Raw genomic sequence first — 25,012 nt, 5'->3', positions numbered from 1 at the left:
AAAAATTGTGAGCTAAAGCGTTTGTAAGACGAGGTATCACTCTGTATATACCAAATTCAGCAGTAAAATGCAGTCTATAATTTGACAACTTTACGGTTTATATCAAGTACATTTATGAAGTAAAATAAATAAATACATTGCTGCTGTGAAATGCAAATTTCTTCCCCCGTTAAACAAATAAAGGCTAATCCAATACATACATTGGTCTAATCATCATAATGTATCCATATCTGGGTGTGCACCGCATGGATGAAATCAAAACAACTAAACAAGCACAAGTAGTGTAACTCCCACATTATTTCTCACAAGCATCAGACTGATGCCAATTATAATATGACATACCGGTGTTACATAAAGACACAAATGACACATGGGTTTTTTCAGTGTACTGAAATTGTTTTGAAAGTACAGTAAAGTCTCGTTATATCGATATTCTCGGGAGTCTGAATAAATATCGATATAACCGGGACTATCGATATATCCGATCCTGCGGCATGTAAATTTTCTCCTTACGTTCATCGAAATAGTATCGTAATAAGCAGTACTATCGATATAACCGATATAGATATAACGAGACTTTACTGTATTTTAATTGGAGCATCATAAAGAGTTACTATCATGCTGCAGCAGACATTTAAACAGCTTCTTCCCCCAAGCCATTAACTCTTTGAACTCTTCAACACTAGCCAAAATGGAACTGTATAGTGCCACTTAGCAGTTTTTTTGACGACGATACTAGTGCAGCGTGTTCTACCGGAAACAAATTCCTTGTGTGTCCTACATACTTGGCAATAAAGATGATTCTGATTCTGATTCTGACAGGAATCCGATGAAATACATCCTATATATTCTTTTTCCAGCCTAAAATGAAACACAATTACTTTCAATAGTTTTTGTTTCGGGCAACATCTTCAAAATGTCACCTAGTTTATTCGGAACTGAGGTCCAGGTCATGACGACACCGAAACCAAACATTTGACTCATTTAGTAGTTAGTAAACAAGCACCGGGTTTCATACAGGCTGATCGGATGCATCATGCCAACACCTGCAGAGCCACAGACTGCTGTTTATTTCAAACAGGAACATAGAGCACCAAGAATAAAAAAAAGAAAGAAAAAACACCTACAAAATCTATGCACATTTGAAACACCCAAAGAGACTAAATCGTAGTACAAGTCAGAAACAGTCAAGTAATCTTTAATTTCACTTTCAACTTTGTTCTTAGTCACTTTTTAACAGTAGCGACCGGTAGGTTACCTCAGATGGAACCGGCTGCTCATTTGAACGGCGGTTTAGGAGAACGTTTCAGAATTATGAAGACTATCCGCTTCCAATGACAGCTATGTGTGTTCTATACATTCGCTTGCGTTACTTTGTAGTCAATGAGAATTATTAAAGTACAGAGCCTATGTAAAAAATAGGGGTACCTAGTTCAGCATAATGACATCTACACTGTATTTTTATATCATCATAAATAATTCAAGACATATATAAATAAATATTCTATGTGCATTATATAAATCTTCATAAAAGCCTTTGCTTAGTACAGACTCCAAATGCTGAGCCGGCTGACCCTGATGTCCGCAAGTCTGGGTGAAAGGCCAAGTGTTGATGGACGGACGGGCGCTGGTGTTACGTGCCAATGTTCTTCTAACCGTGCTGGCATTCGTTCTTACTGCAGGAGGCCTGGCGTTCGATCTGCCACGTGCCCTCTTCATATGTGCAGTAGCAGATTGTACACTCGTCGATTTTCACCTCTCTTCCAGCCGGTATCACCGTTGTGTCTGCAAAGCAATTGGGTCCTGTTGACAGGAAGAAAAACAGAAAATGAGAATTAATTACACCAATCACAGCAGCCACATATAAGTAGCGGTATCTGGATGAAAATTTGGTTCTGTGTCTTATTGCTTTTCACCAGCTGTGGATTTCATCGCTAGGCCTTCAGTAGTGCTACGTCTGAATCAATCCACACCTGCAACTGTTGTGTGATTTACTATAAGTCCACTAGAGGCTACCATTAGCCAGGAAATAACTGTACGACCTTTCTAAATGATGTTCATCTTTTCTTGAAAATGGCTTTAACAGTATATCTGTAACCAATTCAATTTCTTCTCCGCCTTCAGCCATTGTGGGTTGAGAAAACTGCTATTAAATCAACACAATGCATTTGCTTATGCTGCTCACCACCGATACAGTGTGCTAGCTCTAGCCAGTATGCTCTTGTCATTAGCGGCTTGTGATTAGAGTAGTTTTTGCAAACTATGATTCATAGTTTGAGAAACCAGCAGAACTGATTGTTAAGGCATCCAGGTAGAATTCCTACCCTGGTAACAAATGATGGCTAAAATGTGATTGGTTAAATGCTTAAATACGAAAACGCATCTGGAGGCAACACAAGAGGAGAAAAGTCATGAAAGGAAGCTGAAAGATAATTTGGGATTCTTTTATAAGAATTCAGACACAAAATATAATTCACAGCAGTCTGTGATTCAGATATTTTTAGGCCAGCAGAGAAGGCCTTGCATGGCCCTGATGGTCCACCACTGCTTTTCACCTGTTCTAACTAATAGATTCGTACTCTTTTTTTTTTTTTTTTTTTTTTTTTTTTTTTTTTTTCTTCATTTGTGACAAATTAATTTGAACTTCCACGTTCAAATTTTTTTAAATTCAGCTTTCCACTCAGTAGGACTTATTACATTTACATTACAAGAATAGTGGGAAGATTATCTTGGATTTGATTCAAGGATGGCTCATTTTAAAGTAGAATGCTTAGATTTAGTGTGGTTGATTCAAAAATGGCTTTGTCATTCAAATCGCTTTTTGGACTCAAAATTGCATCATATAGTGTGCTATCAAAAATCACCTCACCGGCAGGAGTGAAAAGCGATTCATGGGAAAACGTTCTTATGCAATTTATGTGCATGTTCATTTGTTCAGCTTAAATGGTTCACATTAATTTGTTTACATTAAAGACAAAGATAACAGAGCTAATCATAAAATCACTTTATAAATGAAGGTTTTTGTTATTAAAATAAATCCAAGCCGACATGGCCCCGTGCGAAAAGTGATTGCCCCCGAAATCCAATAACTGGTTGACCCACACCGAGCGGCAACGACTGAAATCAAGTGTTTTCTATCACCGCCAATGAGTCTTTTCGCATCTCTGTGGAGATATTTTAGCCCACTCGTCCCTGCACAATTGCTCTGATTCGGCAACACTGCAGGCTTTTTCGAGCAGGAACAGACAGCCTTTTAGCGGATGCGACGCAGCATTTCAATCAGATTCAAATCTGGACTTCAACAAGGCCGGTCCAAAACCTTCATTTTATGATTGGGAGCAATTCAGAAGTTGACTTGCTGATGTGTTGATGCTAAATTTGCTTCAGATTGAAGTCACAAACTGATGGCCAAACTTTATCTCCTAATTTTTGTGTAGCGGCGCGACTGGTGAGAACATCAGCCTCACGGTGCAGATTTGCATTCAAGGTTTCTTCAGCCTTCATCTGTACTTCTTTGAAGGTGTCGGATGTTTCGCTCCTCATACGGGAAGCTTCGTCAGCTAACTAAAATTTGCTGTTAGCTCTATCCCTATATATACTGTATATCCCTAATATCCAACTCTATAGAGCAGGTACCTATCAAAGCAGAGGTCTGGTCCGGCCACCTCTGGACATTGGGGATATATTGTCAGAGATGTTCGATCGGATACTGTGGACGAACGCCAGAACAACTGCCGGCAGGAGATGCAGCCATTCATGACAGACGTCTGAATTCTGCACCCCTCTGCCAAGCTATTTATTGAGTGTTTTTGCAAATTTAAGTGATAAATTAGTGAAACATAGTTTTCTTGATGAGAATACCACGCCTCTGGGCGTTCTAAGCGCGAACAGCTGTAAGCAATAAAACATTGTCTCTTCCATGAACTGATAAATTTGTAACCTGGCTAATGAGCTCTTCCTGTAAAGGAGTTTCAAGTCGTAAATTACTTCATGATAAAGGAGTTTCCCAAGTCCTAAATTCTGTCCAAGGCCAGATCTCCTAGATGAAGATGACAGTTTAACTTGCTCTGTCTGTTGACCTCAGATTGACCCCAGATTGTCTGTGCTTCAATTGTGTATTCGAGTCACACACGTTGACTAAGCATATAACAGCATGAAACTTTTAAATATGATAACTTCTTATCCTGTCTAATCTCTATCATTTATATCTAGGGCCAGAGCTACCAGCAAATTTTAGTTAGCTGACGAAGCTTCCCAGATGAGGAGCGAAATGTCCGACACCTTCAAAGAAGTACAGATGACGGCTGAAGAAACCGTTTCATTGATAGACCGTCCACTCCTGTATGACTGAGAACTTACACAGATGTATTCAAGGTTCGATTCCTGATATGTACGGGCTTCATGTGTAGTTTGCATTATTTCCCTGTACTTGGGTGGGTTTTCTCCAGGTGCACTTCAATTTCTTTGCACATTCCAAAAAACATGCATGACAGGCTGATTAAATACTCAAAATTGTCCTAAGATGCAAATGTGGGCGCGGATGATTGTTGGTTTCTGTGTGCACTGCAACTGGCTGGCAGGGTGTACCCTACTTACTGCCCGAGGACAGCTGGGATGGGCTCCAATAAAGCGCTTCCCGAAATGGATGGGTGAATGGTTTTTCAAAGTAAAGTGCCAAATTTATGGTTCCATCAATCCCCATAGGTCCTGAAGTAGCCCCCCAGCATTAAACCACCACAACAGTCTTTTACACATTGACATTTATCAATTCCCCTTTTGTTAAGTCATTGTTGAGCATGGCTAAATTGACTAGTATTTTCCCGTGGATGAAGTTATTAGAACATATTTGTTATTTCAGAAGTGTGCTTCAAACTGTTAACCGTTCACAGTGCCAAAAGAAACAGATTTCTCATTTTATAAAATGACCAAATTCTTCTTTCATTAAATTCTGAGTACAGTCAAAGATAATACCACAAGTAACCACAGCATCAACTGTCACAATGAAAAATATTTATCCTAACTAGACTGTACCGAAATCAGGTTATGGCACGGGGGTAAAAAGGTCAAGAAAATAATATCAAAGACACACAAACATGATATTTTGCGAGAAGGTTTATAATACTGCCCGTGCCATGTCGGTGCCCTTTTCCAACCGACGGTAATCAGAAGCAAACAACACCAAAGGCATTTTACAGGATGCATGAAAGTTTTCACAGGGGGCCATTTAAAAGGTGGAATTTACACTCTGGATGATTCGTGACAGTTTGGGAGGGGGGGGGATGTCAAAGGACTTTGATCCGCTTATACCTGAGCTTTTTCCTGCCATTAACAGGCTCTTGAGACCAATGAGCCCTTGTTTTATGCAGAGAAGCATTTTGCTTTTAGCATCAGACGAGGGATCCATATTTTTTTTTTCACCACCATAATTGAAAATGTTGCAAATGCATCTGTTGGTGTAAACAGGAAGAGCAAAAGCCGAATCTCACAAAAATAATGTCAGCCTTCCCAAAGTTTTATTTTGATAGTCCTGGGTCACTATAGTAATGGATCGGAAAGGTCTGTTGCTTTTCTATGTAATAAAGTGACACTTTAAAACAGAACTGTAACTTAACAATCATTTCCATTCGGAAATTGAAAATATGACCTTGAGCACCATTCCCGAATTAGTTCGAGTTTTGTTTCTTCGTGCTTGCGTGCCAATAAAGCGCTGGCCATGGCCTCTAGTAATGTTTTTTCCCTTCCACAAGCATTTCCCTTTTTATCCATATTATCGCTTTGTTCCAACTTCAGCTGTTGTTAAAGCGCTATATAAACCAATATGTATGTATTGCATTGTATTTTGGACAGCCGCCCCCATTTCAAGCTCATATAACTCCAGATCCACATAATTTAGGAGATAACTTTTTTTTCTGATGAAAGAAGAGAGTCTAAGATTTCTTACGCTACATTGTACATGTTTACGTAGTCCTAAAACTTAATGTTCTGTGGGTCCTGCAATTTGAGTGACAATGACAAAAACCTGGGCACTGGAGTAGACATATTTTTGCACAATGCCCTGGTGCTCTTTGTTCATTCAAGTCTTGCCTTACCTAACGATGGGAAAGTTGAACATATGAAAATGTCTATGCAACAATTCCAGTTGGATCTTTTGCCCAACGTTCCCAATGTAAAAGCATAAACACAAAGTGCATTTGAATTGTAGATTCTCAATATCGATAGGTCATTTCACCAAATGTTTGTTTGTGGCTGACACTTTGTGATGGTTGCTGTCTCTTGAAGGTGCTTTTGTCTTCAGCCACCAAAGAAAAAAAAAAGAACCCATAAAGCATCCATTATCTCCCAGCTGCACCGCAGAAAATATCAACTCGACAGGAATTGTTTCTCGCAGCATCAGGTATAGCATAACAATGGCCATTTCTTGCACTAACAAGCTCTCAGGCTGCGACGTTATACATTACTATGTAATTAGGAAACTGAAAAATGAGGAGTCTTTTCCGCCGCAGCCGTCGCCTTTCGTTGGTTGTCAGCACCCAGAGGAAGTGTGCTGCTAGCACATCAATCAATGCGAACAACCTGTCAAAATGTCAGCTTTAACACATTCATGAGACCGTTAGATGCCGGCATTCACCCTTGCTGGGGAAAAGCTCATCCTGTGGCCGTGAACCGCTGTCGTTCCTGATTTGTCATCATTAAGGATCTTTACAACAGCTTCCCAAGTATAACGTATCAAAGACTCACAAGGATAAAAGTATAAGAAAGCAAATGTCCAACTTCATCTTGATTATAGTCTATGGAATACTTTATACAGTCACATGGCACGTTTGTTTTTATCACCCTTTTATTCATTTGTCATGGCTTCATGAATACGCAGGCCTCCTTTGAAACCGTCCGTGCCTTTTCTTTGCAACACGCCTCATCCCGCAAGAGCTTTTCAATAACACTCACAGAGACAAATGGACTACGCATGTGGATCCAGACAGTCGTTCCACTCTGTTAAGAGGTGACAAAGGCAGCGTGTGGAAATGATATGCCATTAGCACCTCTAGCTTCAAAGCAACACCGCATCATGGAACGGAAGAGAAGACACATATCAAATCCCATTGTTCCCCCCAAAAACATAAAAGTAAACTAAATGATCTCAATTATCCAGAGAGAAAAGGAACTGAAATCGCTCCTCTTAATGGACTTCTTGAGTATATGTGCATTATAAATACAGGGTAAAAGCGTCAGTGATATGTAAAGATATAAAACACGGGGGGACCGGCTGAACAAAACTATGAATAAATGAATTCGCGATATTCATAGCCCGAGAGCGTCTGTGTTAAATCCACCTCAATCTTTTCTTTTTCGTGTCATATCTCGCGAGACTACAGAGAATCTTGATGAGTCCACCTGGACATTGGCAGCCTCTGTTTTCGGACAGCAAGCAGAGTACAGTAGACCCCGAACTGTGACAATGGACATTGTGACAACCTTCATAGGGATAGAACATTAGAGGTACTCAGATTGGCTTCAGGGAGTGGTCAAATGATCCCCCAACCTTAGTGGAGGGACCTATCGGAACAGAGGTCTTGCACCGCCACCACTGTCCATTAGGGATAGACAGTATATAGGGTCAGAGTTAACAGCACAACTTTAGTTCATTGACAAAGCTCTGAGGAGCGTAACATCCAACACCTTCAAGGAAGTACAGATGACGGCTGAAGAGGCCTTTTCCTCGATGGACCACTCTTGAATGACTGAGAGCCTACACAGACAAGCTTTCTAGTGTTCTAGTGTTGGTTTTTTTTTTCTACTCATCTCAAGAGGCTTTTGATTCTTGCCTTAATTCAAATGAGCCTTTATCCCTCTTGGCAGCATTGTCTCATGTGTGCTCCATTTGAAGTGATATTGGCTCTGGTTCAGATCGTTTATCACAACCCCACAGATAAGTGCTGACCCTAATGACTGCGTCTCATCACCTGTAAGAGTCAAGGACACCAAGGTTTGGCGCCATGGCCAGTTTGATGGAGAGAAGTCTCGCTGATGTTAATTTCTTTGACATCCTTTCAAAGCAGGTAGTGCATGATATTGATTTTACATTGGAAAGTAGGCAATGGGGAAAATTATCGATTTTCTTGTAGTTTGAGCAAGGATAGTGGCATGGGTAAATGCAGCGAACCGGCACTTAACAAGATGCAGTCGACCTACGAGTAGTTAAAGCAGTGTTTCATTTTGTTTGTTTTTAAATCGATTCTCATGAGAGGTATAGCCAAGGCTATCTCAAAGACCCGATTCATTTCAGCAACTCGGATCGCTGACTTAGATCTGCAGATCAACAGACTTCTCCTTCTCTACCCCACTCAACAATAAAATGGATGACATGTGACTTCAATACTTTGTGATGGATCTAACGGAGTCGTGGCTTGGAATCTTACCTTATATCTTGGACTCTGCTAACAGGCCATACTTGCTTCAGAGCTAATAGAACCAATCAGTCTTCTAAGGAAGATGGAGTAGGTCTCTGTGTGTGTGTTTGTGTGCGTGTGAGACAGAACATTTGGTGCACGAAGGCCAAATTTAAGGACATTTGCTGCTGTCCAAACATCTATTATGTTGCAGTGTAGAGCCACTTGAGCTGCAGAGAGAACCCACATTGATTATCATACTTTAATTGGTTTATGCGTCACCCCAAGCTAATGCAAATGTTACCATGGAAACAAACAGATGGATGCGCACATAGTCTATCATAATAGCAGTATAAGACTTTTATCATGCAAGGTAAAAGTTTCTGGTGTGAAGCTATTTTCAAATTACGACTCATAGCCATTGTATGATGTTAACGTCTTGGACTGTTCTACCATTGCACTCAAAGTTTTGATTATTGTATAGCCACCCACCTACATACTTTCTGGTGCGTGCCCTGTTCTTGGTGAATTTCATTGGATGGATGGATGGATGGATACTGTAAGTGTAGATAGTGAGAGGGATAGAGGAAGAAAGAGAGCTAGTGAAGAGATCGAGAGCGAGCGAGGGCTAGCGAAGGGATCGAGAGCTAGCGAAGGGATCGAGAGCTAGCGAAGGGATCGAGAGCTAGCGAAGGGATCGAGAGCTAGCGAAGAGAGCGAGGGCTAGCGAAGAGAGCGAGGGCTAGCGAAGAGAGCGAGGGCTAGCGAAGAGAGCGAGGGCTAGCGAAGAGAGCGAGAGCGAAGAGAGCGAGCGAAGAGAGTGAGAGTTAGCGAAGAGAGCGAGAGCTAGTGAGAGAACTAGCTAGAGCGAGCAAGAGCTACCGAGAGAGATCGATAGATCCAAGAGATGTTATAAATCCCACTTATTTTTCCTCTTTGCATCAGATTCTCCGCAGGTGTTCTTTTTAAGAGTCACCAAGTGAAACTTGACAGCATCCAGCAAATGTCAACCACCAACTTCACCTGTAAAAGGATTTAGGTGGAGTAAAATGCATAGAACCTGCCTGAATTCACAGCTGTTCTTTGATATTCATGAACAACTGTCTGGGAAAGATGTCAGCGATGCGTCACACTTTCATCTTCATCCCCTTGGCTCTCCCTCAAATGTCCCTATGCATAACAAGCGAATAACACATCTGAGACAGGCGACCCTGGCATAGGCATCGATTTTTGCATGTCTGAAAAGGCCACGATAATGCCAGCGCATAATTGATGAACAGATCAAACGTTGCAACGCTTTACAGTATTTAGCAATGAATGTGACACAAAAGAAAAACGCAGACCGCACAGCGAGCAGAGATGCTGAATAAGGAAACTCATTCAGATACTAAACGAAGGTCTCGCGTTTTACCCGTTCATCTATTTGTTTCATATTGTCGATTTTTGTGTATCTGGCTTTTCAATATTGGCAGTGAAACTGTGATTTACTCAGCGGGTGTACGGCACCCTTGGAGGAGGAATGTGTTGTTTTCCTATGAATGAGATAAGCTTTGATGTGACACATGGCCGACAAGCTTTTAGCATCTGTTACACTTAAACAGCATATGCTCGCTAGGCGTCAACATTCATGACTGTCGATCACCTTATTTTACACTAATTACCGTGTACGGAAAACAGGTTTTTCCTTTTCTCTTGCATTTAGAATCTGTGTGATTAATAGCGGGTAGGTGGAACGTGACAGCTATTACTATTGCAATACTCACTTTTAAGGACTTATAATGGCAAAGGGTAATTAAGTTCAGTTATTTCACAATACAAGTTGATGGACTACTCGACAACTTCTGTATCCCTGTATTAAACATATATCGCAAATATATATTTACATTAAAAAGCTCCTGCGTAGCTGCAAGGAAAAATAAAATGATTGCATTACTTTCTCCATCACTTGGAACAATTAAAGCTGAAATGAACTGTTGCTTGAGTGTGCAGCAAAAGACAAGTAACAAGACTATTTTATGAATGATTTGGCAATAACATGCAATATTTGCAGTTATGATGTGCAGTGATGAAACTTTATGCTGTAACAATTTACATTGTCGATGAATCAATGCATTTATATATATATATATATATATATATATATATACAGTAAAGTCTCGTTATATCGATATCGGATATATCAATAGTCCCGGTTATATCGATACTATTTCTATGCACGCACGGAGAAAATTACATGCAAACAGGGTCGGATATATCGATAGTCCCGGTTATATCGATATTTTTTCGGACTCCCTTGAATATCGATATAACGAGACTTTACTGTATATGTATATATATGTATATGTATATCTGTATATGTGTGTGTATGTGTGTATATATATATGTATGTGTATATATATATATATATATATGTATATATATGTATGTATGTGTATATATATATATGTATGTGTATATATATATATGTGTATATATATGTATGTGTATATATATATATGTATGTGTATATATATATATATGTGTATATATATATATATGTGTATATATATATATATGTATGTGTATATATATATGTATGTGTATATATATATATATGTATGTGTATATATATATATATATGTATATGTATGTATGTGTATATATATATATGTATGTGTATATATATATATATGTATATGTATGTATGTGTATATGTATATATATGTATATGTATGTATGTGTATATATATATATATGTATATATATGTATATGTATGTATGTGTGTATATATATATATATGTATATATATGTATATATATGTATGTATGTGTGTATATATATATGTATGTATATGTATGTGTGTATATATGTATGTATGTATATGTATGTATATATATGTGTATATATATGTATATGTATGTGTCAATGTCATTTTTAGGAGATCTTTTTTCATACAATTCACACGGGCCAAAACGTAAGTTGTTTTAAATCGTAAGAGCACAAAATCTTTACAGTCCTTAAAATGGCTTAGAATCTAATGAGAACATTGTCTCTAGTATTCTGCCATTATATGTTGATAATACCTTCAGGCCTGCCGACTCCCTTTTAATTCGGGATGACTTTTACGATGCGCCGCCGTGTGTGTGTGTTCATTGTTTTAAACGGACCTTTTTGGTGGTAGCGCACGGTTAATTAAAGAGCTGGCTGTCTGTCTGGTATAATTTCCTGTCTTACGGGCGACGGGGCATATGAACAGTTGATATCATTTAATACGGGGTTATTTGTTGCTGTCACAATTCTGCTTTGAACGACAGCAGCAGTGGATTTGTGTGTTGGATGCAGGTGTGTGTGTTCTAATGTCAACAAGTAGGCTTAAAATGGATGAATGTCCCATTGAATTCGATTCATTGGTGATATCGTTGATATATTTACCAATGATGTTTTATCGTTTTCAACAGCGTTAAAGTGGTCTAACACCTTTTTTTTGCACCATGCAATGGTTTCACATTAACGCTTTCGTGCACCTTGGAATCCAATAATGCGATAAGCCGTTCACTGTAGACACCGCGGTCCTCAAAAGACATATTTGGACTGACTGGCAAAGAAAGAAGTAAAAATAAAGAATTAAAACAACAATTCACGATCACAACTGTAGTTGTAATTAACTCATTCACTGCCAGGCGGGCAAAAAAGTGTCCACTCCAGTGCCAGGGTTTTTGTCATTGTCACTCGAATTCCAGGACCCACAGAATATTGAGTTTTAGGACTACATAAACATTCAATGCAGCGTGAGAAACCGTAGACTCTCTTCTTTCATCAGAAAAAAAGAGTTAATTCATAAATTATATGGGTCTGGAGTTATATGAGCTTGAAATGGGTGCGGCTGTACAAAATGCAATGCATTCATATTAGTTTCTATAGCGCTTTTAACAACAGCTGAAGCTGCGCTAAAATGGAAAAGGTGGGACTGCTGCCCCCTTGTGGAAGGGAAATCATTGCCAGAGGTCTGACCAGTGCTTTATCGGCACCAAAGCATGAAAAAAAAAAAACAACAAATTCAGGAATGCCGCTCCACGTCATAGTTAAAAGGATCTTAATTTACATTTTAATGTTAGAATAAAAATAAATGCTATAAATTATATAAATAAATAAATGATAAGAAAATTATAAATACATTCCAGAATGGCAGTGAATGAGTTTATGAGTTTTTTTTCCTCCCCAACGAGCCGACCAGTTGCATCCCTTTTGTCCATAGCGTGTTGTAAAATGGGATGTATTTATTAAAAATTAAAAAAATTAAAAAATCTCTCTTTTACAGCTTTTATTTCACTTTTATCGGAATTCAGGCTGGCCTTTTTTTAAAGTCACATTCAGTCTCATTTATGGTTAAACATTTCCATACTCTCGTCGCCTAGTGGAACTCTATGCCATAAAGTAACAAGTACTGGACGATGCGTTTTGTGATATGTTATAAAATTCTTGTTATCGCCAAGATGTGCCCGCGCATGATCAATCAGAACATTTTGGTACCTATGACTGGGATTTTTGTGATGCTTCCTTACATCCTTGCCACCATTTCCGTGGTCCTGCTGGTGGAAAGAAAGAGCATCAATCCAAATCACATAATATAGCCACTATTCTCATCCGCAAACGTCTTCGTTTTATATCATCATAACCATCCACGTGAAAGCGTCGCCTTTTTGGATGCACATTTCAATCCTCCACTGAGTAGTTATAGTTTATCAGTCAACTTTTTATAATTGCGCAACTTTGTCCTTATTGCTTGAAAAAGTTTCTATTTTGACCACAGTTTTCTCATTCGGAAACAGCAGAGGAACAGCAGTCTTATTTGCTCCCTTCGATATATTGAACTTGAGCTTATGATAATAAGAATGAAATCCGCTGCAACACGCCATATCCTTCTCGGCTGAAAGAGCATGGCGGCTTGGCGGCATTTGGAGAATATGATTTTACAGCTGTGGACACATCTGTCTGGAAACAGGTGTGTGTGTACACAGCAAAAGCTCAGCAAATCTACTGTGGAATTCAAAGAAGGAAAGACAGGTGTACAAGCGCAGCACATAGCAATGTCGGTATGTTAAAATTCACAACTGGACGGACGTGTCTGTCAAAATACAGCAGATAAAAATTTGACTGGTTTTAAAAAAAAGAAAACAAACAAAAAGATTGGCGGCTGTGTTTGAAATTAGCTGACAATGAAGAATAATTTGCCACAGTCAAGTCGTGACCTTTGAAAAGCAGTACGATCAATATTTTTTCACCATTTTTTCATTTTAGAAGAGAACATGGAAGATTCAAGTTGGTAATATTAAAGGACAATAGGAATGTCCTTTAACGTATTCAATGCCAAACGTCCCTGATCCACTGCTGAAAAGGACGCTTTGATCCTCTCCTCTTACATCTACAACTGCTTCATGTCACAAAGAGGGTACAGTAAGTGCTGAATAATGAATGACTCTGTGTTGTCATTTTATTTGTTATTTTTTTTGTTTTTTTTCTGAAAAAGTACAAGTCCTTTGGCAACACAACATTCCTACTTATTCCAAACCGATCGATAAACTCTTTAAGGCAAGAATTAGTGCATCCAAAGATAGGCTGCCAAATGAAAAACAAAGTAATGTAGTTTATTCAATACACTGTAAAAATGAAAATTGTAAACAAATTCTCCCCAAAAAAAACTATAAACCTCGCAAGGATAATACTAGTGGGGCTCGATCTGCAGTACGTATGCACCTAAAAGCTAGCAACCGCTTATTTGACGACAATGAGGTTAAAATCTTAGCGAAAGAAAATTGATGGTTTGAAAGGTGAGTAAAATAAGCCATTTTCGTAAAACAGCAAAACCCTTCACTAAATCGCCATGGTGGGGTGAGGTTCGATTTGGATCGTTCGTACAACAGACTTCTGAGGCAACATAGGCTTAGTTATTCTGATGAGGTGATACCAGAGCAAATGGGGCAATCAGGCCAGTCGTAGACTCATACTCAGGCAGGACAATAGATGTAATCAGTGTAGGAGGGGAGTAGTCCTCTGCTCCCCGCAACCTGAGAGCAGGGACCAATCATAGCAGAGTCTGGCACCGCCACGTCTGGACAGTAGGGATATATATAGGGCCAAAACTACCAGCAAAAGATTTTATTTCGCTGACGACGCCTCTTGGATAAGAAGCAAAACACCTTGAAAGAAGTATAGATAACGACTGAAGAAACCTTCTCATCGTTAGTTTTTTTTGTTTCCTTTTACTTCAAGATGGCGCCGCAAGAGTGGCTGCCTTTCCGGCAGCTCCTGTATTTTGTTTTTCTACTTCTTTCTTTCCTTTCCTCTTGCTTTCACAACTTTGCTAAAGGCTAATCCAATCCAATCTAATATCGCGCTTTAACAACAGCTGAAGAAGGAACAAAGCGCTAACATGGAAAAAGGGAAATGCTGCCCCCTTGTGGAAAAGAAAAAAAACATTGCCAGAGGCCATGGCCAGCACTTTATCGGCACCCAAGCAAGAAAAAAACAAAACCCGAACTATTTCAAACATTTTCACAACAAATACACACAACCACACAACAATACTTTGTAAGCAAATATTTCTACTCTGGGAAAAGAAAATTTTATGACTTTCCCCAGCATTCATATTTATATCTTTTCATCAACTCTACTTTATTTCGTCGAATGATCAATAAGATCATCGAAGTGCGTCGAAGGCACACACGTTAAATCAAAGGTTTTTTTTTTTGTTGTTGTTGTTCTGCGTCGTTTTAATTGTGCGTTTGGGTGCAAAAGGTGCACGTGGGCTATTATTCAGTGAACGGAAACAAAATGGCATCAATCACTTGAATGCACGGAATTTGACAAACCTAAATTTGAACTGGCCGCTTAGACCTGCAGTGTAAATCTTATTCCTCTACACCAAGGGTGTCAAAGTCATTTTTGCCGGGGGCCACATTGTAGTTATGGTTTCCTCTCGAGGTCCGTTATGAATTTGGGGAACCCATTAGAATGTTTAAATCCCTTCAAATATTACATATGGAGCACACAGCAAATTAATGAATAACTCGTTTTCAAATCTGAAGTCAAGAATAATGACTTTTATTGTGGTTGACATCCAAAAATATGACATTTTGGCTCAGATTTTAGCAATCATCATGGAATTTAACATGTTTGATTTGCTTTCGCGGGCCGTAAAAAATGATGTGGTGGGCCGGATTTGGCCCGCGGGCCTTGACTTTGACACCTGTGATGTACACTTACCGCTCTTGCAGATCGGACAGCATTGGTCCGGCTCATATTCGGGGTCCACGCATTCAGTCTGAGGACAAGCCGAAACAGAACACAGCACCTCGCCGCTTGGCTCACATCGACATTTTTCACATGGAGACACCTGGAAAACCAAATAGGGCACCTTGACAATGAGATGGTCAATACACACAGTGGACACATCTTTTTGTAATTCATTTCTTGACATGCTTCTCTCACAACAACAAGACAAAATTACTAAATAAATACATTAAAATGCTAAAATGTGAAAACAAATAATAAGCATTTTCTGCATTGTAATAATAAAATCACCAGTTCAGGGTGTCTCCGACAACTGCCTAAAGATAGCTGGGATACAGTCACACGCCAGTTTCTGCGGTGCCCCGTATACACTGGTAAATACGGTATGTACTGTATTTCCTTGTTTGAATTGGAATTGATTACATTCACTCTTGTTAACTCATTCAGTGCTTTTCACAAATTCAGGAATTGAAAATATGACTCAGAGCGTCATTCCCGAATTTGTTCAGGTTTTGTTTTTTTTCTTGTTTGGGTGCCGATAAAGCTCTATCCATGGCCTCTGGCAATGTTTTTTTCCCTTCCATAAGGGGGCAGAATTTCCCTTTTACCATATTAGTGCTTTGTTCCAACTTCAGCTAATGTTAAAGTGCTGTATAAATTAATATATGTATTGCATTGTATTTTGGACAGCCGCCCTCATTTCAAGCTCATATAACTCCAGTCCCATATAATTTAGAAATTAGCTCTTTTTTTCTGATGAAATAAGAGAGTCTAAGATTTCTTATGCTGCATTGAATGTTTGTGTAGTCCTAAAACTCAATATTCTGTGGGTCCTGGAATTCGAGTGACAATGACAAAAACCCTGGCTCTGGACTGGACACATTTTTGTACATGTCTGGCAGTGAATGAGTTAAACACAAATCAGCATACATCTGCCACCATTGAAAGTACAGTAAAGTCTCGTTATATCGATATTCTCGGGAGTCGGAAAAAATATTGATATAACCGGACTATCGATATATCCTGCGGCATGTAAATTTTCTCCTTGCGTTCATAGAAATAGTATCGTAATAAGCAGTACTATCGATATAACAAGACTTTACTGTACCTCGGATGAATCCCCAAATTTAGTTTAGATATTTTATTTGGCATCTACACCACCAGGGTATTTTTTTTAAAATATTCCTAATTCCCTTCACCGGGACTCAATTAACCGTTCCAGTTGAAAAAAAAAAAACTGCTCGAAAACATGATGCTGCCAACGTAATGTTTCATTGTTTGTATAGCGGCGAATTCTTGATGGCCTTCAATGTGCTGTGTTGTGTTTGTGCCAGAAACACATTTTGGAATAATGGCCAACAACTTTAATTTCCAAACATATTTTGTCCCACATGCCTTGGCTCTTTTTCTTTGTAAGATAGTGCTTTCGTCTTGCCAATCCTACGCTACATCTCAGACATATGAAGAGGATGGCGGTGTGTTTTCACACATACCAGGGCTGGCCAGAAATTCCTGCAACTATTCACCTACCTTTTGGCAGCCAGTTTTTTTAGATAGTCTTTTCAAAAATATTGAAGTAAAATATCACAGAAAAGCAAGCATGTGAACTGGGGCTACTTTGGAGCACCTTATTGTCTTCGTAAAAGGCTGTGAGGAACTCTCACAGACAGGTGCTATGTGGCCCACAGCCTTTAATTTCTTCTATGAGGTCAGCGGGTCGGGAAAAATATGAACAGCCAACCACTCTGGTGCTTCTTTCAACACACATTTTTTTTTTCATTGTGCACCCCTGTGAATTGAGCCACAACCTTTGGTTTGTACCATTTAACAACGAGCATTTAATAACCCCACCCCTGTGGTGAATGAAGATTCTTCGCCCCCCCCCCCCTCCCCCCTAGTGCTACTGAAAGATTAAAGATCAAATTACAAACTCGAGAACAAATTGATTCGGGCGTGTACGTAAACATACTGTTCATTCACACACTCTAAATATCATCCCCCGATGAGAAGAAAGGAGCGTCAGCGCAGAGCGCCAATGCGAATGTGGAACTGTCGCGGCTTGGAATTGAAGCGGATTTACGTGGGACAGGAGATGTGTGACAATATTTTTTCGGCAATGGATGCTACAGCTTTGTGTTTGCTTTCAACGTGTAGCTTATAGTAGACGCGTATAATCCACCATGACGTCCCTGATCCACTGGTGAAAAGGACACTTTGATTCTCTCCTCTTTCATCTTGAACTGCTTAATGCAACAAAGAGGGTGCAGAAAATGCTTAAGATTGAATGATTGTCTTTGTGTTGTCATATTATTTGTTATTTTTGTTCTTTAGACTACAAGATGGCACCGCGAGAGTGGCTGCCTTTACAGCAGATCCTGTGTTTTGTTTTTCTACTTCTTTCATTCCTTTCCTTTTCATTTTGTTACTTTGTTAAAGGAAGACATCTTGCAGTTGTGAAGAGGCTTCACATCATTTACAGTAACTCCTAAGTCTGAAATGTACTTAATTTTATGTCAAGTGGCGTTTCAGGATCGAATCGGATGTGAAAATCAATCGGAATTGGAAATAAAACAGCATCAACATTTCATAAATTCCAAAATTCATTCTCTTTGCTACTAAGTTTCAACCAAAACGAGATAAGATCTCTTTGTTACTCATTGTTCCCATGCGTCTCATAGCCCAGAAAAGATTGGAGCTGATTGTGTACACCCTCCTCCCCCTCTGTGAATGGCTTTTTTGGCAGTTCCCCGTGCATAGCAGCACACCTTTGGTCCTATCAAGAGTGTGAAGGTTAATTCTGACAGCATTGTTGCTGATTGCAGAGGCTTTCGCCTACACAGGCCACTTCACGATGGATAATGGAACGAGGCAGCACTTCCCGAAGAAGTTAACAATCATGCCTGTTGCAAATGGCGCGGCAGAGCACTACGGCTAAAAAAATGGATGGTGCTTGTGTGAGATTTGTATTTTTAGGCAGGTTTTTTCAGCACACATTTGACATCGAACAGCTTCGAACATCTCGGAATATTCTTGAGCTTTGTTGCCCATTTTTGCAATCGCTAGCATAAAACGATTGCGTTCGCTAAATCATTGCATCACACTCATGAGCCATGATGATTATAATTGTTGAGAGGCGCTTCTAGCTCGCACTCAGAAGACTACTTGAAGCTAAAAATATGAAAAGACTTTGAAGTTGCCCGACGAGATTGAGCTGACAGAAAAAGACAAGGCCTAACCTTTGCCATTATAAATCTGCCTTCTTACATGTCCGTATGCTGCGGGGTAACTACAGTGATACCTCGGTTTACGAACCCCTTGGCTTACGAAGTTTTTGGTTTACAAACATTAAATTTATGAACATTTTACCTTGGCATACGAACTATTTTTCAGGATACACACGGAGCTGCCACAATGAGTGATATGTCTGTTCTCAGAAAAGAATATGGCAGCCAGAGTGTTTTGGTCCTCTATTCCCAGCCCCCAGTCGTCGGTTAAAGCCACGTGATTGGTCAAAAACGCCGCAATGAGAGGGGGTTTACAGACAGAGAGTGAAGCCATTGTCCAAAAAAGAAAATGGCTGCCGACATTTTTTTTGTCCTATTCCCCGCCCCCAGTCATTTAAGAGACAGGCAGACGACAGACAGAGAGTGACAAAATGGATAGAAAACAGTGAAATTTGGACTTGTTTCAACTTTGATAGTTCATAGGCAGAGTGTAAACTGCAAGGTTAACATTCCCATTAATCAGGCTCCACAAATAACCCGCACAAGCCATCAGTACCTTGATGCAAAAAGCTATCAACCCAGCTAAACAGAACACAATTGATGAGGAAAAAGGTAAAATTATAGCAGAGAAAGCACCTCCAAGGGATCATTCCTCAAGATGGTGAAAGAAGGCTATCAAGGCATCAAGCCGTCAACGACCATCACAAAGGTAAATAAAACGACTTTATTATACTGTACAGTTTAATTCTTTAGTTATAATACCATAGCATATTTATTATACATAAAATAAGGTATATTTTGTGTAGTTTTAAGGCTTAGAAAGTAGAAAATTATGTTTTATGGGGACCTGGGAACGGATTATTCTCATTTCAATGATTTCCAATGGGAAACAAATTTTGGGATACATACTTTCTGCCTTACACACTCTGTCTGGGAACCAATTGAGTTCGTAAGACAAGGTATCACTGTACTTTTTATGTCGCGCTTGCCATAGATTGACTTGAGCATCAAAAGAGGTTCTGTCAGTGTTTGGTTCCACTTGGAGAACAAAGAAGTGAAAGCAGTTCATGAACTCACCTTAAACTCCTCCAGCGAAGAGTAGACCTTTCCGCGAAATTCACAGTAGTTCTTTTTCTCCTTGCACTGAGGGCAGCATTGACTCGTGTCCACTTTAATGCAGCGAGGGTGCACCCTTGGGCAATCGGGCTTACTGCACAGAGGACCTTCATCTGTACAGAGGCAAGGGCACGTGGACGGGCCTGGGGTGAATTGTTCACCGATTGAGAATACAAAACCGCTCTCATCCATGCAGCCTTTACCCCTATAGTCCGGGTAGGCGTACTCGTCAATGGCTTCCAAGGACAAAGTGACGTCACTTGTTGGGCCCACGTCTATTTGGTTGAATGTATCCTGCTCACTCCACCCCTCTCGGGACTTCAAACCCTTAGGTCTGAGGTTAGACCTTGAGCGGCTTGCGTCGGTTCTGTTCACGCCCAAAGTATCGTTGTCCTCGGGCTGTAGCTTGGGGACCGCTTTGTCCTCCCTAGCCTGGGTCAACACTTTTTCCAGACGTTCACGGCTAACCGGTAGGGTCGTTATAGGATTACTCTCAGCACAACTCATCAGGAACCAGAGAACAAAGAGAACCTCTGCTGTCATGGCAACAGAGTGCAGCATCTCTCCCCACCACCGGTGAGGTGGGAAAACACCTTGGCTCACATAACACACTTCACATCTCAGGTGTTAGCCAGTCCATCTAGAAAGAGGAAATTAAACTGGGGGTTACACGCTTTGTATTTTGTCACTTTTTATCCCAGGTGTGAGATTTAATACAAGGCAACAAATTCACATGGCTTTGTTCGGTCGCGTCAAGGAAACACCCCCGTGAGTCTCAGATCAGTGAATTGGATTGTCAAGATAGCGAACGTTCATAGGACTGTGTTAGGAAATCAATACTGCTTGATATTGTAACAGTTCTCTGCGTCAATCCGTCTTGTCGTTGACAAAGAGGAAAGGACTTGAATCAAGCATTGCTCCTCTTAACGGAACAAAGGGTTTGGATCAATTCTCGCGTTGCATTTTTGAATGAATTGCAGTCAATGGAAGGGATTTGAAAAAGAAGATTTCTGTCAGACTGTAATCGTGTCAAGTCGCTCAGAGTGGAGTGGCTTTATTTTTCATAGTATAATCCTACTAACGCGTGGAAAAGAAGTGACACACACACACACACACTCCTGTTTCAATGGTTTTGTGAGGTCCGGATAACTCCAGATAAGTAGTGAGGACCACCTGATAAGTTTAGAGAAGAACTAGTGTTACATTTGAACACTAAATGTCAACCCATTTCCCAATTCAACTTCTTTAAAAACAAAGAAATAAAAAGTGGACTTGAAACTGAAATAACAGCAGGAGTGAGGTTTCTGAATGGTACATTCAAAGTCCTCACCCCAGTGGTGAATTTGGTTAAAATATAGTTTTACTTTTTGTGGTATTAACTTTTTCCTCTCATTAACCACGCACACACACATAAACACACACAGTGAGTAAAAAGTGTGTACCGTACATCCAAGTGAAATGAAAATACACACCAAAGAAATCATTTTGGGTGAATTTGTGAGGACCTTTCTAAAACTTTAACAGATGCATATTTAGACCGTCTAGAAGCCTTGAAAATGAAAAACCGGCCAAAAGGTCCTCACATGTCAAAAATGTCCTCACTACGTATGGTGTAAAATGTTCGTGGTCCTCACAAGACTAGTCATATACACACACACACACACACAAAAGTGATAATTTCTAAACATGTTCCTCACCATTTCCTCACCATTACTCCCACCATCGAACATCTACCACAGGGGTGTGTAGACTTCTTATAAATCTCCTCAGTACTGTTACTTCGCACCACTTCAGATGTAACCCTTCTTTGGTGTACGAAGAAGCAAATAAAGCGCAGTTGTGAGCTAGAACTTCTTTGATTTTACCATATTATATTAATAATAATACATTTTATTTATAAGCGCCTTTCAATACTCTCAAGGTCACTTTACAGTCACAGGATAAGTTTTTTTTTTTTTCTGTGGGTGAGCAGCGGCAGCTACAGGCACCTACGTTCCCAATCTGGAATAACTCAAATGGATAGAAAGCTAGTTAGATAGCCAATAGCCCGCTAATAGAAAGACCATTCTTCTTTGGTGTACGAAGAAGCAAATAAAGCGCAGTTGTGAGCTAGAGCTTCTTTGATTTTACCATATTATATTCAGGTATCTGGGTGACTATCTGGCTGGCTATCTAGCTAGCTATCTATTTGCTCTCGATTAGCTATCTAACAAACTAAATGGCTATCTAGTTGGCTATCTATCTAGCTGGCTTTCTATTAGCTAGCTAGCTGGCTGGTTGGCTATCTTGCTAGCTATCTATTAGCTGGCTATTAGCTAGATAACTAGCTGCTTTCTATCCATTTGAGTTATTCCGGGTTGTGAAATAAATGAAGTGTATTATTGTTGTTATATAGTAAAATCAAAAATCTTCTTGAAGCCCTCTTTTGTGTTGTAATCACATGTAATTGCACATCACTTAAACGTAATCCTTACACACTACGTTAATACACAACACCTCGGGAGGACCTGGAGTAAACTGCAAACGCTGCACCTTTTATAAAAAGCTGTGCTGGATATTTTTATTTTTGCCTTTGCGCTAGCTAAACTTGATTTACTTTGGCACTTTGAAATTCAAATGCCTGATATGACGCTTTGCTGTGCATGGTGGCCTACTTCCATTTATTTCCTTGCCATTGCAGAGGCAAAGCAAATGCTGCGGTTGTATTGACGTTAACAATTTCATACAATTAGATCATTATTCTGTTTTGCCTGACTATATTTAAAATCATCCCGTCTAATCCTTTGAATTCATCCCAGCCTAGTTAATTGACCAGATTCATTGTGTACTCCCGAGATTCTTTCCTGATAGATGAAGATAAGTTAGCGTGAGCACAAAACAGGTACTGTAGGTTTGTGACGAGATGAATATGTTACGTTTATAATTCTGACTGAAGCCATGTGTCATGATCTGTTTGGCGACCAATGGGGGGGCGCTGTCGGCCCCGCCTACACCTGCACAGGTGCTGGTCGTCCCGATCAGATTGGCGACCAGCGGGTAGCGACGTCAGCCCTGTCTGCAGCCTCGCAGGTGCTGGTCGTTTAATCATTGACACTTAAAAGGACACCTGGCAAGACCATCCGGTGCCGGTTCATTGTTTGTTTGCTGCTTGGTTGCTGCATGCATCGTGTACGTGTTTGTTTAACTTTGGCGGACTTTTACTTTTGGTCTTCTTTTGCTACTTTGTATTTTTTCCGTTCAGATGATTTTGATGTTTTGCATTTTGTTCCTGCTGACCTTTATTTTAATACAATTTGTCAAACAACCTCCTGCTCCCTCCCTCCTGCCTGCTTTTTGGGATCCGCACCCGCCATCACCACCTCGCAAACCGTGACACCATGTCGCCAAAGTCTTCATAAATTCTGAGCCACTCAGAGAAAAAAGCTGAAATTGACTGCTGGCAGCTAACAGTATTTGAGCAACGTTTACGGCAGAAGCTTTGGATTTGTCGTGGAAGTGAAAGGCAGTGAGAGAGAAAGAGAGATGAAAAGATGTAGCCCATTAGGAAAGGAACCTCACCCCTTAACACCTGAACAGCTGCTACATGGATACTGGCATCCTTGCCTTATGCTCCTGAAGGAGTGATCACTGGCTGTGTGACTTTTCGGTGGCTTGTCAAATGAGCAAAAATTATCTAAAGTCGCCAAACAAATCATATTTTGCATTTTTGGGGGATTTTAAGATTTAGTACATACCCGTGATGTTAAAAAGGAAAAATTTAAAAGAACTATAAAACCAAATAACATTTGAAAGTGGTGCACAGAGCTCTGTCATGGCTGCTCAGCACTCACCTTCTGACTATAGTTTCTTCTTTAGTGTTTATTAGTTATTTCAACCTCACCCAAAAATACCTCACAGGACTGTATTTTCCATTGTATAAGGCCCACCGGAGTATAAGGCGCACCCCCAATGGTCTATCTTCAAACTTTTTCCATATACAGTGATACCTTGGCTTACCAATTTAATTGGTTCCCTTAAAGAGTGTATAAGGCGAAAAGTGTGTATCCCAAAAATTAATTTCCCATAGGAAACAATTAAAATGAGAATAATCCGTTCCCAGGTCCCCATAAAATATAATTTTCTACTTTCTAATTTTGTAAGCCTTAAAAATACACAAAATATACCTTATTTTATGTATGATAAATGTGCTATGGTATTATAATTAAAGAAATAAACTGTACTATATAATAAAGTCGTTTTATTTATCTTTGTGATAGTCATTGATGGCTTGGTGGAATGGAGTGGCCAGTTTCATCAGCATTAAACACTTGATGAGGAACGTAACCTTCTTTCACCGTCTTGAGGAATGATCCCTTGTAGGTGCTTTCTCTGCGATCATTTTACCTTGTTCCTCATCAATTGTGTTCTGTTTAGCTGGGTTGATAGCTTTTTGCATCAAGTGTACAGATGGCTTGTGCGGGTTGTTTGTGGGGGCTGATTGATGGGATATTTTAAGCTTGCAGTCTACACTCTGCCTTTGAACTATCAAAGTTGAAACTCTCTCACTGTCGTCTGTTTAAACCGCCTCCCCTCACTGCTGCGTTCTTGACCAATCACGTGGCTTTAACTGAAGACTGTGGACGGGAAATAGAGGACAAAAACCATCGGCTGCTGTTTTGTTGTTAGAAGAATGGGCTCGTTCGCGAACGACACATCACTCATTGAGGCAGCTCCGTGTGTATCCCGAAAAAAGTTCGTAAGCCAAGGTAAAATTTTCATAAATTTAACGTTTGTAAACCGAAAAGTTTGTAAGACGAGGGGTTCGTAAACCGAGGTATCACTGTATAAGGCACACAGGACTACAATGCGCACATTCAACGAATGAAAAGAGTTTTCCAAATATAATATATAAATATATAAGTTTTCCAAATATTAGGCACACCACATTATAAGGCTACAGATTATAAGGCACTACTTCAACAGGATGAAATGGAGTCGGTGGCTGCTGACAGTAGTTGTGAGACCTGTTGTGGCTC

The 25,012-nt window shown here is 39.8% G+C and overlaps 1 protein-coding gene across 2 annotated transcripts in view; it reads right to left on the bottom strand.

Annotated features, from left to right (window-relative positions):
• Window positions 1-818: 818 nt before the first annotated feature.
• vwc2 (von Willebrand factor C domain containing 2) overlaps window positions 819-25,012 on the bottom strand; it is a 30,455-nt gene continuing 6,261 nt past the window's right edge. The window contains exons 2-5 of one of the 2 annotated variants that reach the window (XM_089012039.1): window positions 20,201-20,637; window positions 19,959-20,110; window positions 15,631-15,760; window positions 819-1,803 (exon numbers count right to left, since the gene is read on the bottom strand). In XM_089012039.1, the coding sequence (XP_088868165.1) occupies window positions 1,652-1,803; window positions 15,631-15,760; window positions 19,959-20,110; window positions 20,201-20,558 (792 nt within the window). In that variant the 5' untranslated portion in view covers window positions 20,559-20,637 and the 3' untranslated portion in view covers window positions 819-1,651. Of the gene's footprint in view, window positions 1,804-15,630; window positions 15,761-19,958; window positions 20,638-25,012 lie in introns of both variants that reach the window. The other variant, XM_089012038.1, reaches the window with a different exon arrangement.

Source organism: Hippocampus bargibanti, linkage group LG13 (assembly GCF_051943395.1).
Source record: "Hippocampus bargibanti isolate YZ-2025 linkage group LG13, ASM5194339v1, whole genome shotgun sequence".
Classification (NCBI taxonomy): Eukaryota; Metazoa; Chordata; class Actinopteri; order Syngnathiformes; family Syngnathidae; genus Hippocampus; species Hippocampus bargibanti.
Note: the sequence above shows the minus strand (reverse complement) of the source record. Positions and strands in the feature narration are given on the sequence as shown.